Source organism: Tamandua tetradactyla, chromosome 25, assembly GCF_023851605.1.
Source record: "Tamandua tetradactyla isolate mTamTet1 chromosome 25, mTamTet1.pri, whole genome shotgun sequence".
Classification (NCBI taxonomy): Eukaryota; Metazoa; Chordata; class Mammalia; order Pilosa; family Myrmecophagidae; genus Tamandua; species Tamandua tetradactyla.
In genome coordinates, this window is record NC_135351.1 from 28,669,884 (window position 1) to 28,687,751 (window position 17,868).

Genomic DNA, 17,868 nt, shown 5'->3' on the forward strand with positions numbered 1-17,868 from the left:
AACTTCTGGCTTTTCTGTCTTTGGAAATTGCCTTTCCTTCCTCAGGTCCATGGCTACCTCTACTCACTCCCTCATCTCACTCATCCAGTGACTCACCAAATCCTACTGATTCTAATGAAATGTTTTGCCATCCCAGGCCCCCCATTTAATTTTGCAGACCTTGTACCTTTGTACATCTTGGTATTCTTTTTCTGATGCCCGAGTATTTTATTTTCGTTATCATTTCCTATCTCCAGCACCTGACACAATGCCTAGACCACTGGACTATTCAATGAAATAGTCCAATGGTCTCCCTAACCAGGGAGATACCAGAAGCTAAGGGCTTTGCTTCGTTCATGACTGAGTCCCTGGCACCTGGCACATGGCAGGCACTTGCTAAATGTGCTTCCATATGTTGGAGTGAAGTAGAGTGGACTTCCAGTTGATCTTACATCCATCTAGCCACACATTCATCCGAACATACAGTTACCCTCAGGGTGATTTGAAATTGTTACTAGTCCCATAAATCACATAAGTTTATGTGCATACGTTTATGCACACATTTAAGATTAAGGCATAAAAGTAGTTTACCAAAGGAAAAGATTTTCCCAGGAAGCAAGTGTTTTCTGAGATTTCAGTTTGCGTTGTAAAGTTGCTACTCTAACAATAAGATTCTGAGTTTGATTTTCAGAGATCTCAAGTCTACGGCTACAGGAAATAAGATTTTCCTTCAGGATACTCATAGAAACGTCTCCATCTGTCAGGTGGCGCTTAAGCTTCTCGTTTGAAGCCTTAAGCCCATCCCTTTCACTCCTTAATGTAGCCAGTGTATCTAAAAGCAACCAGCCAACATCTCTATACCTCTTATTTCCACAAAACTCTGTAAAGGTGTCAAAAACATTATCCCCCAGAGCCTGGCTTCATACAAGCGAAGCATTAGGAGGATCGAATGGTGATATTTTGACTATCTCTTTTGCCAACCCACTCCATGAATTGGGAGTGTCATTCTGATTATGGGAATCAGAATCCTTAGTGCCTTTAAGTCCAGTCAGAGTAGAATACTATTCATAAAAACCCATTTTTAAGATTCTGTTTCTTAAGAACCACTCCTGGTACCAAGATGTATTAGTTAGGGTTCTCTAGAGAAACAGAATCAACAGGGAACACTCACAAATATAAAATTCATAAAAGTGTCTTACACGATCACGGGAACGTAGAGTCCAAAATCCGCAGGGCAGGCTGTGAAGCTGACGATTCCAATGGAGGGTCTGGACGAACTCCACAGGAGAGGCTCACCAGCCAAAAAGAAAGAGCCTGCCTCTTCTGAATCCCCCTTAAAAGGCTTCCAGTGATCAGATTAAGCATTACTCATTGCAGAAGACAGTCCCCTTTGGCTGATTACAAGAGGAATCAGCTATGGATGTAGCTGACATGATCATAATTTAATTCTATGAAATGTCCTCATCACAACAGACAGGCCAGCACTTGCCCAACCAGACAAATAGGTACCACCACCTGGCCAAGTTGACACATGAACCTGACCATGACAAGTATTTTTCATCTCTATGAAATCTGCTATTTTTCTACTTATTCTTTAAAATTCTTCTCTATGGGAAGATGATGGAGTAGGGTAGGCTGGATTCACCCATGCTCCATAAACAAGATAGGGGATTGGAAAAAATGACCAGGACTGTGGTCCTGGGAGGTGAGTGATCAAAGAGGGTCTTCTGTATTTATAGGGAGGAAAGAGGTAGGGAGATAGGGATGGGGAGAACGGAATGAATTTGATCAGCTATGATAGCCATCTGGGGCAATTGGGAAAGTGTAATTCTGAGGAAATTGACTGTCTCTCTGCTCCAGCTTGACCAAGCTGCTGGGTAGGGAAACCTCCTCATACAGCCTTGCAGCTAACAGTGCCTGTGGGGAGCCCAAAGGCATTGCTTAGTCATCGACTACAAAAAGCCACATCCCTGGGTGCTGGGAGCTGTCATCCAGCTAGGTGCTGCAAACAGCCATCTTGTCAGATGCGATGATGGCGGATCCACCGAAGGCCAGGTGCTGTGATCAGCTGCTCACCCAGGCACTGAAATTGGCTCCCCCATCCTGTGTACTGGGACCAGACATGACACCAGCACACACCAGGAGCAACTCTACTCTACACACTCCGTCTTCCCAGCCAGTTGCCAGGAAGATGCAAATATTCTTAACAAAATACTGGAAAATGGAAAATTGAATCCAGTGATACATTAAAAGAATTACACATTATGACCAAGTTGGGTTTATACCAGGAATGCAAAGGTGGTCCAACACAAGAAAATCAGTCAATATAATACAGTACATTATCAAATCAAAATGGAAATATCACATTAAAAAAAAACTTTAAGATGATTATCAATGAACTCAATATTTGCGGTAAAGATTTAGAGGATACAGGGAAGTGTAAATAAGAAAATAAAAATGACTGGTAACGCCAGCCCCAAACCATTATGTGACTATCACTGTTGACAATCTGGTCCCTCTTTCCACTTGTTTTCTTTGAGACTGTGTTTATATATATATTTGTTTATATATAGTTCTATACATAGTCTATAGTAACTATTTATATAGTTGCATGCAAATGTGTACACATACATGGGATTGTACTATGATTACTATTTCACTGAGTTTTCTCCCACATAGTGTGTAGTGTTTGTTATTGTTAGTAAATATATAATCACTTTTAATGGCTATATGATATTCCAGGGTGATTTATTTAAATAATCTGTTATTGTACATTCAGGTGGTTTCTAATTCTCAATAATGCAAACAACACTAACATGAATTCTGTAGCCAAATATTGGTCATTTCCTTAATTTCTTCTGTAAATTCCTGTAAGAAGAATTGTTAGATCAGAGAGTAGGTACATCTGTTAAAGCTTATTTGGCATTTGTTGCTTAATTGTCCTCTAAGTATTTTGTACAAATTTCTTTACATTCTCACCATCACTACCTGTTAATTTCTTTTTTCATTGTCAGTCACACAAGCAAAGGTGTTCTGATGTTGCTTTAATTTTTAAAACTTTTCAGTTATCGGTGAAGACCTTTTTCCTCCTGTTCATTAGCCATTTGTATTTCTTTTTTTCGCAGGAGTTGCCATTTCATGTCCTTGGCTGTTTCTCTTTTTCCATGTTAATCTTTTCTCTTAATTTGTACAAATTCCCTACCAAGTACTAAGCATTTCTTATGTCTTCCATAGCTCTGTTTTAACTTTTTTATGTGCTAGAGGAATTTTTAAATTGGGTTATATTTATTTATTTGAATTTATTTATTTTTATTACTATGGAGCACAGTGGGGATATGGTGTTCATTTATACTTTCCAGGACAAGTTTTGGTTCTGAAGTACCTCAAAGCCACCTCTCATTGATGTCTCTGGCCCACCAAATGTGATGGGAGTGTGGTGGCCCCACAGGCACAGCTGGGTGCCTCAGCTTTCTGGTAAATGAAAGTGGCCCTGCATTCTCTACATATATGGTCACCACAATTATCTCTTTCCTACATAAAATATAGGAACATTAAAATGTTTTGGGAATAAGTGCTGTTTTACAACATGTGACCAGAAGAATTTCACCTTACTCTTTCTAAGATGTATTCTGTTGAAGTTTTTTTTTTTTTTTTTTAATTCACTTCTTAAAGACTGTCTTCTTGTAAGTGTTCACACAGGATGCAAAGTTTTTCAGTTCAGAATAACTCAGATTAAATTGCAGTTTTAAGCTTTTGCTGAATTTGACGAACGTATTTTAGTTCTATGTAAACATTGATAGGCATGACTCCATAATTTGACAGACTTGTAAAAAATCTCCCCATGACATCTTCGCTGTCTCCAAATACCCTTTCTTTTCCTCCGATGTTAGCTGAATGATAGTTTTCCGGATTTCTAGCAAATGCCCTGGTGGTTGCCAGATTATGTCAAAACAGAGCCATCTGGTACCACCTCTTTTTTCCAGCTGTAAACACTCCAATAGCGAATGCAGAGACTGGTCAAAATCACTAGACAGCCAGAATTGAGAAAGACATGCAAATCTGGGTTGAGTTTGGGTTATAAGAGTCCTGATTTTTTCCATCTTACACTTCTGTAATTTCCTGCTGTTTGTGGGTTTATTAACACGGGCCTCACGTGCATGTGGGCTCAGGGCTGGGAGAGGAAATCCTTCATTCTGTCTCAGTAGCATGGAGCTGAGCTGATAGCATGAGTCCCTCCAAATCTGTTGAGACATTGGCCGACTGCCAAGTGCCACACTTGTCAAGGAGCATTTTACTGTCAGGACGAATTTGGCCTTTCTAATTATGGGATTTATTTATTGAGTTTTGTTATAACCCACTAAGGAAATTATTTTACAAGTTGTTCTCTTGATGCGAGTTTGGTCTTCTCCATATGTTTTGGACTAAATTATTACATTAAAAAACACATTAATATAACACTACTGATGGCAGGACAGATTGAAGGAAGTTGGTCATTTAAGGAATCAGAAAGTGCTTCAAGAAATTAACCTTTTCTGTAAGTCATTCCATAGTATTCTTTTTTTGGCACTGTTAATCTCCATCCTTCACTATCAAGTTCTTATTTATCTCTTTGACAGTGTTTACTTCATTGGACTGTGATTATTTGAATGTCTGTCTTCCCACTAGACTGGTTTTCTTGAAGGTGAGACAGTCTTCCCAGGTCTTCAAAGCTTGTATCTGGTGCACAACAGACTTTCGATAAAGATTTGTGGGGGTGAAGTTTTCCTTGTAGGACACGCTTTTATTATCCTGGAATCTAACTGGTTTCTTTCCTGATGGTCTTTGAACTTTTTGAGGCAAAGAATGGGTCTTATTTATGTATGTCTCCCACATTCAGCAGTTCCTAAATATATATATATATATATTTTTTTTTAACATGTGTAGGCTCCTGGAAATGAACCCGGGTCTCCGGCATGACAGGCAAGAATTCTGCCCACGAAGCCACCGTCGCACTGTCCAGCATTTCCTAAAAATTTTAAAAACACTTTTTCAGTGTTGAGTGGATGGTGAAGAAGTTCTTCCTTGATGATAGCTGGACTATTTTTTACTCTACACCTCCGTTGACCTCTCTCTGCACACCCAAAAGCATACAATTACCCCTGAGAAATGGCCCAGTTGCTTTTATCGGTCACACACTGGAGTTAGTTTTTTGTAACGCTCCAAAGCTGAAGGATAAGACGTTAAAGTCTCTCTCATAAATTCAGCAACTAAAATGTTCTAAACTTGAGCAGGGAGGTGCTCCAGTGGGAGACTCTCCAGGGGACAGGGAGGAGGGGGCTTATGCATGTTGCCCTCTGCCCTTTTCTTAGAGTTCCCTCTTGGGGTGCTGCTGTTATGACCAGTTCTGGCTCTCACTGGCTGTCCCATCCCCTGGGTCCTGGGCCCTGTGAAGGCTCTCCCCAAATGTGGACAAAGATCTTTTCTGTTTCTCCTTAGTGTGGTTGAGATATGCTTGGATTCTCAAAGTGAATTTTACTGAAATAAAATTTTTTTAAGACCCAATTTAGAAATAACTGTATATCTAAAATGCATGATTTGAAATGGTGGTCTTTTATTAGAAAGATGAAGAGCTTTACTGCTTTCTATATTCCTCTTATCCTAAGGACAATTATCAGTGCTATGGAGTGTGTGTTTCTTTTACCCTCCCCTCTCCCCAGGGTGGTACCTGTTGGTAGAGAGTGCTTTTGGGTGGGTGCACTTGTTCCACCCTTCTCTGTAGATGACTAACTCAGGGGGCTTTGGATGGGTTGGCTGCTGCTTGGTATTCCCCATGAGTGGGTAACCCCTGGGCAGGGTGTTTGTGCTGGACACAGGTGAAGGTTGTTTGGCTTCAGATGGATCAGCTGCCAGTTGGGTGTTTCCCTAAGTGGGTAGCCCCCACGTGGAGTGTGCCAGGCACAGGGCCTGCCGACCTTGATTAACTGCCTTAATTCGAGGGCTCCCTCATGGTTTTCACTCCCTTCTCTCCCTGTTCTAGCCTGCCCCACATTCCCCTCAAGGAGTGCTCACCCCTTAATCTTAAGGAGTGCTGAAGGACAAAGCGCCTCTTCTGTGGCTGGTTCTGGCTTGTTAGGAGATAAAGGCATAGACCCTGCCTGATGGGGCACAGAACTTTCTGGCTGTCGTTTAAGTTGAGAGGGGAGGAGTCTGAAGGACTGAAAATCTTTGTATCAGCATTGGTGTAATGTGAAAGGCTTCTAGTCCAGAAGAAATAAACTTGGTGAGAAGCTTAAAAATGCAAGGGCTAAGGGTGGGGTGCAAGGGTAGTTCAGCGGTGGAATTCTCGCCTACCATGTGGAACACCTGGGCTCGATTCCTGGCCCATACGCTTCCCAAAAAACAAACAAGCAAAACAGACAAAAGAAAAAAAAAACAAACAAATTCAACAAATGGTTCTGCAATAATGGGATGTTCACATGGAGAAACAATGAATTGTGACTCTGCCGTACAGGATACCAAAAAAAAAAAATGCAAGGACAATTAATAGCAAGAGAAGGATAGAAATGAGTGTGTTAGCTGGGTGTTTGCTCCGGCTTAACTGGGGAATAAGAGGGCCAAGTTAAGAGATGTGGGAGGAGGCTTAGAAGGGTCTTAATTGATTGTGCTGAAGCTTTGGCTGCTATGGTGGCCCAGTTATTCCCTTGAGAGATAATAATATTATTTTTGGTGCCCAGGGCAGTGAATTACCACTGTTTTTTTTTTTGTTGTTAGTAAGAGCATGGCATTTAAGAAATTGAGTATCTCCTGGTAGTGTTTATTTGGGATAAAGTTTCACTTTTTCTACACTGCTGCACAAGCATGCAGGGCACAAGCAAAGGCACAGCCCTAGTTTTAGAACTCAGGTGGGGACAATTAGTTTTGCTTTCTGAACTAAACTTCTGGGGGTATGGCTTTGGCTTATTAAATTGGGAGCCACCATTGCTTTGAAAATAGAAGAAATTCCCCAGGTTGGGAAGTTCAGTAGTTTTATGGGTCTCTTTTATAGGGACGTTGCAAATGCATTTTTATTTTTTGCTTAAAATACATTGAATCATTTTTGTCTTACACAGAATTTAAAGTTTTAGAATATAGACAATACTATATTTATCTTAGTCTTAACTAGATTAGCATCATTTACATATTGCTGTGTGGAGTAAGTGAATAGAGTATTAATTATAAACCTTTCCTTTTGATTGCTTCCTATGTGGTATACAGATTATCTCCTCAGTCTTTGTAAAAATCTGTTTCAATCTAAATTTTGCCTGGAGTTTAATACATCAAGTAGAGCAGCATATTTCTAGATTAACTTCCCAGTACTTTAAATAGCTTAAAGTATCTGAATTTGAAGATGCATCATTTAAATACTAAGTCAAGAATCACCAAGACTGGCATCATCCCAAGACTTCAGAGAAACATCCTTTATTGCCAAAATAGAATCTTTTTTTTTCTCGGTGAATACATCGGAATAGGTTGCGCAAAATGAAGCAGATCCCATTATCCTCTCCTGTTCCGAGAGATGGTGGTATGTGCCACTAACCTGCCGTTCCTGCAGAGTGGCCTTTTAGGGCAGAGCTTGTGGTTGACCTCAGTCCTGCAATTTGGTGGGACTACTTGGCCACTTACAGAAACCCTCGGACCTCCTGTCGCTTCCCGGAGCGGAAAGTGAACGTGGATCTTTTCTCGCTGTTGCAGGGGTGAATAGCCTTTCTCAGTCCCTCAGTGCCAACCCGTTGAGCACCACCACCCTTAACCACCTCGACCTCTCAGGGAACATCCTCCGTGGAGACGACCTCTCGGTAGGTTTTCCTTTCCTTACTTCCATCTGCAAAGGAGCTGTGTTCAGTAAATGTGGAGTAATTTCGAAACATGACTTTCTAATCGACTTCCCTCCATGTCCCTTGATCACGGCACCTTAAAATCGTGTAGTTATGAGCTTTTTAAAGATTGCAAAAAAATCCCAGAAGCTTCCTTAGTTACATGGAGTCTGTAGTTTGTAATTGAAAGGGGATATGGGGATAAATCCCAGTCCTAGTATATTCCATGAATATGATAAGGGGACGTGTGTGTGGGTGTGTGTGGGTGTGTGTGTAGATGTGCTAGGGGCTGCTGTAAATTGGGATCACTCTTTAGAAAGTGAAGGCAAAAATTTCCCCCTCGATTATAACAAGAATTTTCATGCAAGGCAGATCTTGTCAATTCAGTGTATTCAGTGTGATGTCACCTGTGGTCACCAGGACAGAAGTTAGAAGAAATGCTCCTTTAGCAACAGGACCTACAGCGAGGAGGCATCTTTGAAGTACCTTAATGTTCATTCCACTGCTTTACAGGGGGTGAAAAAAATGTGGAATGTATTCTCATTTCTCTCCTGTTTTACTTTCCCTGTGAGGTGGGGAAGTTGACCATGGTTCTTGTTGTGGTTTTGTTTCATTTCCCATCCTTTATACTTGAAATAATTTGGATAATACTTGGACCGTGGTGCATTGTAACTTTTTTCTATTTCCAATTTTAATTGTCATCTTCACTGATGATTCATAAATCTTCTCCCACCCACAATAAAAACAAGGGTTCTGATGTTTCAAGGACTTCCCTGAAACATTCTAGTGGCAAACTAGAAGAAAAAGAGGGGGAAGGAAACTGAAGATTAAATGATAAAACTCAGCTAAAATAGGGATATTAATAGTCACTTAAGGCAACTAGAAAAGCTCAGTACTTCTTTCCCCAGCCAGGCTTTTGCCTGGGGTAGGTTCTGTCCCAGCTGTCCTCTGGGAAGAGGAGAGTGGACCTCCAGATGGCTACAAACTGAGGTTCTAGTAGCTGAGCCACCGAAGCCTTGTCCTGTGCCTTCATGGAAAGCAGAAAGCAGCCTAGCAAGTGTATCTCTGAAGTGTTGGCCAAGTAAGGTCGTGTCACAACTTCCAGGTGGTTAGAGCTCCCCCATCTGGTGGTCAAGAGTAAAATCACACCAAGCTTGTATATCTGAGGTCAACAATGCCAGGGAAAGAGAGACAGAGGCATATTATGTAAGGTGCATTTTTTTCTAAATCTAGAGTTTTCATAATACAATCCATTCTGCTATGTGTAGTTATTCTAAGTTATTTACAACTTAATCATTTGCTCTTCTGAATTCCTTGTTTTTTTTTCCGTTGCTACACTTTGTGTTTGCCAATACCTGAAATGTTCTCAGTGTAAGCTTGCTTGTTTTTGCAAGTATCTGGTGGATTCCAGAGAAGGAGAGGAGAATTTAGCTATTTGCTTGGTGGCAGGTAGTGTGGGCTAATCTATTAGAGAGAGTAGAGAATGATCTTGGGGGATTTGGGCAACTTCCTTTAAAAATCATAACTTCTATTGTTTGTGTTTCTAGGTCTTAACTTATTTGTTCTTTTGTTTTTTATTCCAAGTACATGTACAGTTTTTTGGCCCAGCCAAATGCCATTACTCACCTGGATTTATCCAATACAGAATGTTCCCTGGACATGGTAATTTTTTTAATACTGCTCTGGGGTCTCCAAACAGCTGTTTTGTTGGGATACAAAGGACATTCTCTGTAAAGAATGTTCTCCCAGACCTAGAAATATTTGAAAATAAGAGAGCCTTCTTTCTTTCTCAGGTCTGTGGTGCACTTCTCCGTGGATGCCTTCAACATTTAGCTGTGCTCAATCTCAACCGAACAGTCTTTTCCCACCGGTACGGATACTTCCTGCTAGCCTCGTCATTTAGGGATGTCCTGCTCTCAGAGAAAATTGTTTTGCTAGTGAAAACACATTGATAAATGGCGAGTGTTGTTTATGAAAGAAGAAGATGGCCTTAAACCATTATCTGTGAATGTTGTTAGGCCTTCAAAGTTCAAGCTTTTGTTCTATCTGTAGTCGCAGCAGGTTCATATTCTTATCAACCTGCTTATGCGAACCGTATTATTCTCGGGTATAGACAGATCCTCTTTCTTAATGTCGTAAAAAATCCTTTTCGAACTTCTATAAATATTTCTCCATTATGAACCTGGAAATAAGTATATATTACCTCGGGGAAACAAGGAGAATGGTCATCCTAAAGCTCAAGCGTTCTAATTTGTGGAAGTAGAGGGCCAGTGTAAGTCTGTCACCTCTGCCCTCCTGATTTGAAATTATTTGCTCAATAAGGAAGCAGATTCAAAACAGCAGGGCTTCGCAAACAACAGCAATTCAGAAATGGAGGGAGAATGCAGAAAAATTATGAAAGGTACATGGGCTAATCAAGTATGGAACTCAGGTATCATCTGGTGTATTAATATTGTATAACACTTAGCATTCATGATTGTGACAGCAAATCGTTAACAGTATTTTGTATCATATGCTGTTTAGTAACATGAAGATTTCCCTGACATTAGAAATACCATTTTTATTGACTAGATTTTTAAGAGCTTCATATGTTCAAAGGGTTAACCCTCATTTTTTGGAAAATTCAGTTATGTGGCGGCCTTTATTCTGCAATTGTGCTTTGCAAAAGGGTTATTCTAAAATTTAAAGTGCCATCAGTGTGTTAGTTCAGCAGTGGTGTAAATCTTTGCAAAAGCAAAAATATGCCACAACTTCTTCCTCTATAGAGTAAGGACAGGGAGTGTAATGTCTAGGAGGGAAAATGGTTGGAAGAAGATGAGTTTTCCAAGATACTTTGTTTTGGGGAGTATTTGAGAATATTAACTGAGGCCATCCAGTCAACACATCTATTTTAAGGTAGCTTATGAAGCCACGATTTGGTGGGGGCTGTAAGTGACTGGGGGACTAAGCGATAAGATGGTATCACAGACTCGAGAGATTTTAGTATCATCAGCTCTCTTGAGTTCATGATACTGAAAATGCAGTGATGACTGATCTTCAGCAGAACTGTTAAACTTATGGAGCAGAACTGTGCTGACAAATTACCTTGTCTTCCAAATGAAAGGTTGTGATTAAACCATTTAATACCCAGTACCTTACCTGGATATAAACATAGAAAGCCCTTAGTAATTGTATTCACATTAAACTCATTTACACTGAGTTGTGGATCGTTAGCCAGGCTATTCATACTTTTATTCACAGATAATTTCATAAGTGGGTCAGTCAGGATAAGTTAGATGGCTTGACAGTAACAAATGGCCCCTCGCCCCCAAGACCCTGGCTTTCAGCCACAGTGGTTTATAGGAACATGTCCATTGTGGGCTGTCTGTGGCTCTGTCCACATCATCTTCACTCTGGGATGTAGAATTAATCTATGTGGAACACCGACAGTCTCGTAGCAGAGATAAAAGAAATCATGTCAGTGCACATACTGGTCTTAAAGAACCTTCTGCCTGGCAGTCACGCACATCACTTCTGCTCAGCTCCCGGGGGCCAAAGCAGCTTGCATGACCAAGTCTGCCATCAGTGTGAGGAGCATAACCTTTCTCAGAAAGGGGCAGAGAATATTTAGGAACATTGATTCAGTTGACACCAGTACTGAGTAGTAAGAGGAAAACTATATTTAAAGAGTATCAACAATGAGTGCAAATCAAAAAATGAATAACAGGCATATACAAGGCTATATTGTTCCACTACTCGAACCGCAGTTGTTTGAAATATATAATGCCATATGCTGTACCAGAAATTTCATTCTTCTTAGGTTTATTTTTCATCTCCTCAGATAGATTCTGATTGGTTAGATCAATCTTCCTAAATAGCCTGGAATTGTTGTGTCTTAAAACCCTTTTCAAATATTTACAGATTTTCCTGGATCTCTGTACTTTAAATATTAGTAAGTATTTTGTGGTTGGGCAAGATCACTAGGATGTTCTCTGTCTTGAGTTCTGCAAATAATTGCTTACTGTGTACCAGGCTAAGCACTTTACACATGCAGACTTATTCGATTTTTCCATCACTTCTGGCAGAACAGAAAAGTACTCAAATTCCAACTTGAATCTTGTTTTCCTTAAACCCTGGTAATATGGTGTTGTATCTCCCTTATTGTTGAGCTGTGTGATTTGAACCACTTCCCACCATAAGAGCAAGGCTATTTGGAGGGTATGTCCATTTCCTTTCGGAGTTTTGTCCTTACTCTAAACTTTGACCTGAAATATTAGATGTGCAGTATGGCTCTAATAGCTGAACAGGCTACTTCCCATGCAAGCTTCATACCGTGCAGACTTTCTGTGCTGTTACTCAGCTTAACGTCATGTCACAGTCTTGTATCTGTGACCCGCTGCATCTATAAATATTGCCATTTGCAGGTAATGATCCTTAATATTTGATGCCACCCATAGGAAAACTTTTATAAAGGGAGAAATGCACATGTTCTTTGATGTATATTTATTTAACAGTCTAACCCAGAGTTTTCTGATGATCTAGGGGTAAATGACAATGAGTTAATTGGCTACAGAGAATAGGAATAAGTTATTTTAAGGATTCAACAGGATATCTTGACTGCTAGCATCATTTCTTTAATTATATTGGATTAATTTCAGTTTCAGATATTTTATGTGTGTCTTTTTACCTTCAAATTTCCACTGAAAATATTCTTGGTTCATGAATAATTTCACAGTGTCTGAGTAACCAGTAGATCATTTTGTGGTTTGAGATATTTGCCAATTTGGAAGTGGGATGTTGGGATGGAAGTGTACCTGCTGGTTTGATTCTTGTTGTGTTTTGTTTTTCAGGAAAGGAAAAGAAGTACCTCCGTCTTTTAAACAGTTTTTTAGTAGTTCTCTGGCTCTGACACAAATCAGCCTTTCGGGTACAAAACTGTTGCCTGAGCCCTTAAAGTGAGTGGTTAATTCATTTCTTTTGGAGCTTTTGAAGTTCAATTTGTGTTATGAATGTGCTTGAATGAAGAGAGAAAGACATATACAATGAAAGAGAAGGCAGATGAGAATGCTGTTTTACTCTGGGCACAAGAGTGCTTTAAATTCTTTTTGATCATTGAGTGAATACATTGTATACTATTTATATTATTGCATCTCCTATCATAACACAATCTTCTGGTTTGTGACCTTGGCAGCAGCTACTCATCTTCTATTAAGGCTGTTCTCACAAGCATCATTGACTTTATATTAACCTTGCTCCTTAGGCATATTCTTATGAGCATTTTTTAATATCAGTGTTTATTCTAAATATCTCTACTAACAGTATTAATCAAACTCTATATAAATTGTATGTGAGCAGTAGAATCAACTATTTATGTGGTTTGGTTTCTGAATTGCCCAGGTCCAAATGGGTGTTTTCCGTGCTTGTCTCTTTGGCATTGTTACTTGACAGCTGAGTTATTTTGCTGGTTAATATCTCTGGTGTAAGTATAATGGTGTAGTTCAATTTTTTTAGCAATTTCTTGAGATTCCTATTCATTGTTGCCCAAAAAAAAACCCACCAGTGTACAGGGGCTATAGAATCAACTTCTCTTTAAGTCTAAAGAAGGTATTTCAAGTAGCTGTGAATATGTACATTGTCAGATGTGCATAAATTTATGCACATATTCCTCCTTTCCACCATCCAACATGCAAATCAGCATTAATTTTCCCCTCATAATTTGTATGGAATGTTAAAATCAATGTCTGCTATTCATTTTACTAGAAAATTGATCTTTATCTAATCTGTGTATTGCCTCATCTTTTTTGAGAGCTGTGCAGTTTTTGATTACAGTATTCCACATAGTAGAATATGATTAAAACAATGATGCCCTTCAGAAAAGTAGTGCTTAAGAGAAGTCTGACATTAAAACCTTTTTTTTTTCAACTTGAATGAATATATTAGGGAGCTTGAAATTTAACAGCCACAATAGTGAAAGCCTCATGATTAGGCTATTTATATGGATATTAATAGCGCTTTTTAAATCAATATTCTAAAGGGGTAAACATTTTATTTTAATCATACTCATTTACTTATTCATTGGTATACATATTATTTATTGAGTCTCTACAATGTGCAGACAATATGAGGGCAATGAGAAAAAACAAAACCAGAATGGAGCCCTTGCTGTCATAGTGTATCAGCGAGAGATTAGAATACTTAAAATAGCTTTAGTGGTAGGTGCCCTGTATTCTAAGTCTCTTAGTGTTGTTGATCAATGAAAAATATCTCTTCATAATTGATTTTATAGACTATTCCATCCTATAACAACACTGGGTTTATCGTAGTTTATTATAAGGTGTAAACTTTTCTTGATAAATACTTCAAAGTTATTTTTTAGTTGTTAAATCTTTTGACATATTATTTACGTGAATGTTTAATGTGTCAAATCAGTAGTCTCTCAACTATGGCTTTTACTCAGTAAAAATGGAAATGTGAAGGAAAAGCCTTCATGGATGAAGATTCTGTAAACAAAATTCCATATGTTGGATTTTGTCATAGGGCTCTTATAATCTGAGTGAATATGATAATATAGTCTGAAAAAGACATCAGGAAACTGAGATGCTGAGTTTTTTTTTTTTTAATTTATTAATTAAAAAAATAAGAAAAAAAATAAAACAACATACGTAGTCAGTAATTCACAATATCATCACTTAGTTGCATATTCATAATTTCTTAGAACATTTGCATTAATTCAGAAAAGAAATAAAAGACAATAGAAAAAGAAATAAAATGAACACAGGAAAGAAAAAAAAAAAGATTATACCTACCATACCCCTTACCCCTTGCTTTCATTGATCACTAGCATTTCAAACTAAATTTATTTTAGCATTTGTTCCCCCTATTATTTATTTTTATTCTATACCTTGTCTTCTACTCCTTTGTTGACAAGGTAGATAAAAGGAGCATCAGACACAAGGTTTTCACAATCACGCAGTCATATTGTGACAGCTGTATCATTATTCAATCATCCTCAAGAAACATGACTACTGGAACACAGCTCTACATTTTCAGGCAGTTCACTCCATCCTCTCCATTACATCTTGAATAACAAGATGGTATCTACTTGATGCATAAGAATAATCTCCAGGATAACCTCTCAACTCTGTTTGGAATCTCTCAGCCATTAACACTTTGTCTCATTTCCCTCTCCCCCCTTTTGATTGAGAAGGTTTTCTCAATCCCTTGATGCTAAGTCTCAGCTCATTCTAGGGTTTTCCTCAATCCCTTGATGCTGAGTCTCTGTTCATTCCAAGATCTCTGTCCCACATTGCCAGGAAGGTCCACACCCCTGGGAGTCATGTCCCACGTAGATAGGGGTAGGGTGGTGAGACTGCTCGTTGTGTTGTCTGGAGAGAGGGGCCACATCTGAGCAACAAAAGAGGCTCTCTTGGGGGTGACTCTTAGGCCTAAATTTTAAGTAGACTTGACCTATCCTTTGTGGGGTTAAGTTTCATATGAACAAACCCCAAGACTGGGGGTTCAGCCTATAGCTTTGATTGTCCACACTGCTTGTGAGAATATCAAGAATTCAACTTGGGGAAGTTGAATTTCTCCCCGTTCTCATGAGGTGCTGAGTTTTGGGGGTGGACAGAACCTTAGAAAGCACAGTGTAGGCTGGACACTGCCTTGAGTGCATATATGGACTATCCCCTTTCGTGTTGACAACAATTGCAGGGAGTTGGTACCCTTCCTTCATAGTTGAGGAAATCAAGGCTCAGAAAAGTTAAGTAATTGCGGACTTAGAGATGGAAATCAGCAGGCAGGACATTCATTAGAAAGTGCTGTTGGGATTACCACCTGTGGAGAGGGCTGGGGAAATTGGGCAGAGGGAGGCCTTCTCCACGAAGCCCATATCTGACATTGGAGCTGGGATGAGCCTTCAGATGTTCCGAGTTGGGGCGAGGAGACTGGGCCTTTATACCCCTGTGTGGATTCATCCTTGGATGCAAAAAGTCCCTAAAGGAAGTGTGGCCTTGGGCATGGCATCCAAGAGGACAGCTAGCCAAGGGATGTTCTGAGTCAGTGTCTACCACTGTTGGCAGCTGTCATTGCTCAGAACTGTGCCTCACCCCACACCGCATTCCACTGTATTAAGTCAGGAGAGACCCTTGTTCTTTGAAGTGTTTGGGTCAATATCCATGAGAGAATAAACTAAAGAAAAGCAAGCTTTTAAGAGAGTAATGTTTTAAGTTTGGACACAATACTTTTCAGTAGTTTCCCACTTAATTTGGGTTTTTTTGAAAGCAATGCAAAGACCATGACTGGTAATTTCATAATTATATCTTTCCTTTGGAGCTGTTTCAGTCTGAATATTAAAGAAGAACATGATAATATTGTTCTTTGGTGTTTCTTAAAATCTCATGTATGGTAAGTTTTCATATGTCTCGAGGCTGGTAATTTTCTTCAGTGCCACTCAGGATACAGTGTGAATTCATATTTACTACTCATTCTTGTTCTCTCACTTTCTCTCCTCCCTCTTCCTATTTACTGATGCATCCTTTCTTTCCTGCCACAGAGTACCCCTTCTCTCAGACCCCATCTCCCTTGCTATTTTTAAAATAAATTAAATGTGCTACTCCAAAATTGTAAGTACAGTTCACAAATCCAGAGCTGAGAACATTAAATACACAGTGTTTACTTAGCCAGTTTGCAGTAATGATTGAAGATTAAGACAAGTCTTCATATCCTAGGTCAAAATAAACAGCGTATCTTGCTACAGAGTCCAACCTCCACCCCTCTCCAGTGTCCACTGTGTTTGTGGTGGTTCTGTTTTGTTTTATTATATTAAGGGCAGTTTTTGTGGGGGATTTATTTTTACTGGTTTCATGAATAGTTGCATTTTTATATTGCCCTTCTATAGTTAAATAACTTCAAGCATGCCAGTTGTTTCCTTGGCATAAATCTGCATGTAAGAAAAGTAGGCAGTTTTTTCCTCCCATGTTAGCATTATAAAAATGTAATGTTAAAATATTTGGCTAAGTCCTAATAACTCAGCATATATTAGAAATGGAAGGACCAATTTGATAATATCCTAACTAGAAAGTAAAAGTGATTTGCTTAAGGTCAGGCAGCTGTTACAGAGTTAGGACCCAAGGCCAGACCTCTTAGTTCTCAGTGCAAAGCTCTTCAACACTGTCCCCAAGAAAGGGAGAAAAAAAGCAAGTTTTAGGAAAAGAGAAACAATATAAAAAGTAATTGAACAGAAGCATGCTCATGGATGAATTATACCAACCTCCTCTTAGGACTGTGCCTTTAGACTTAGGGATTATTGAACTGAATTAAAGAAATAAAACAAAAAAGCATTCTCTTCCAAAATCCTTCTCCTTAGGAAATGTACATGGAAGTATTAAATCTTCAAGGAGCATGATGTATACAACCTTCTTTGAAAGATGTAGAAAATAGGTGGATCCATGAATGGATGGACAGATGGACAGAGAGATGGATAGAATGATATGGCAAATGTGGCAAAGTGTTAAAAGTTGGTGAATATGGGCATCTAGTTGACGAGTGAATGAGTTCTCTTTTTGGGTTTTGTATTATTTTTACAATTATTCTGTAAATTGGAAATTATTTCATAGTAAAAAGTTACAAAAAATTAAAGCACTTACCTAGCAGTCTCCTTGCTGTATAGGTTTATTTTCAAACAGCTAGAAGCAGGCTAGCGTCTATCTCAGAGAGTGGGAGAAGAAAATCACCAGAAGGATAAAATCTTGGAGAGTTTGGCATGAAATAATTCCCTGTCTTCCCACCTTGCCCTTTCCCTGAGATATTTATGAAGTATGTTGGGTGGAGGTCCTTTGCCTGAGAACACTGAGAGCTGATCATCACCCTATGTAGCAAATGCTTTCTTTCCACTCTTCTGGGGCAGTTTACTGTCTGCTGGGATTTCAGTTATTTGCACACGTTCTTATGCCCCTTACTCGACAGCAGGGGCTGCTTCATGCTCATCTTTCTGTTCCTCATGGGCCTAGTTTAAGGTCTTGTCCGTTCAGTCTAATTTAATGGGTGTATGGCGTGTGTGAAAGTTTTGTTTCCAGCC

General features: G+C 39.3%; 1 protein-coding gene across 4 annotated transcripts in view; it reads left to right on the plus strand.

Moving 5' to 3' along the window:
• Positions 1 to 17,868, plus strand: part of CARMIL1 (capping protein regulator and myosin 1 linker 1) — a 338,321-nt gene that overhangs the window by 196,856 nt on the left and 123,597 nt on the right. For all 4 annotated transcript variants that reach the window (XM_077143786.1, XM_077143787.1, XM_077143789.1 and 1 more), the window contains exons 13-16: positions 7,690 to 7,793; positions 9,396 to 9,473; positions 9,605 to 9,681; positions 12,641 to 12,745. In XM_077143786.1, coding sequence (XP_076999901.1) covers positions 7,690 to 7,793; positions 9,396 to 9,473; positions 9,605 to 9,681; positions 12,641 to 12,745 — 364 coding nt within the window. The remainder of the gene's footprint in view (positions 1 to 7,689; positions 7,794 to 9,395; positions 9,474 to 9,604; positions 9,682 to 12,640; positions 12,746 to 17,868) is intronic.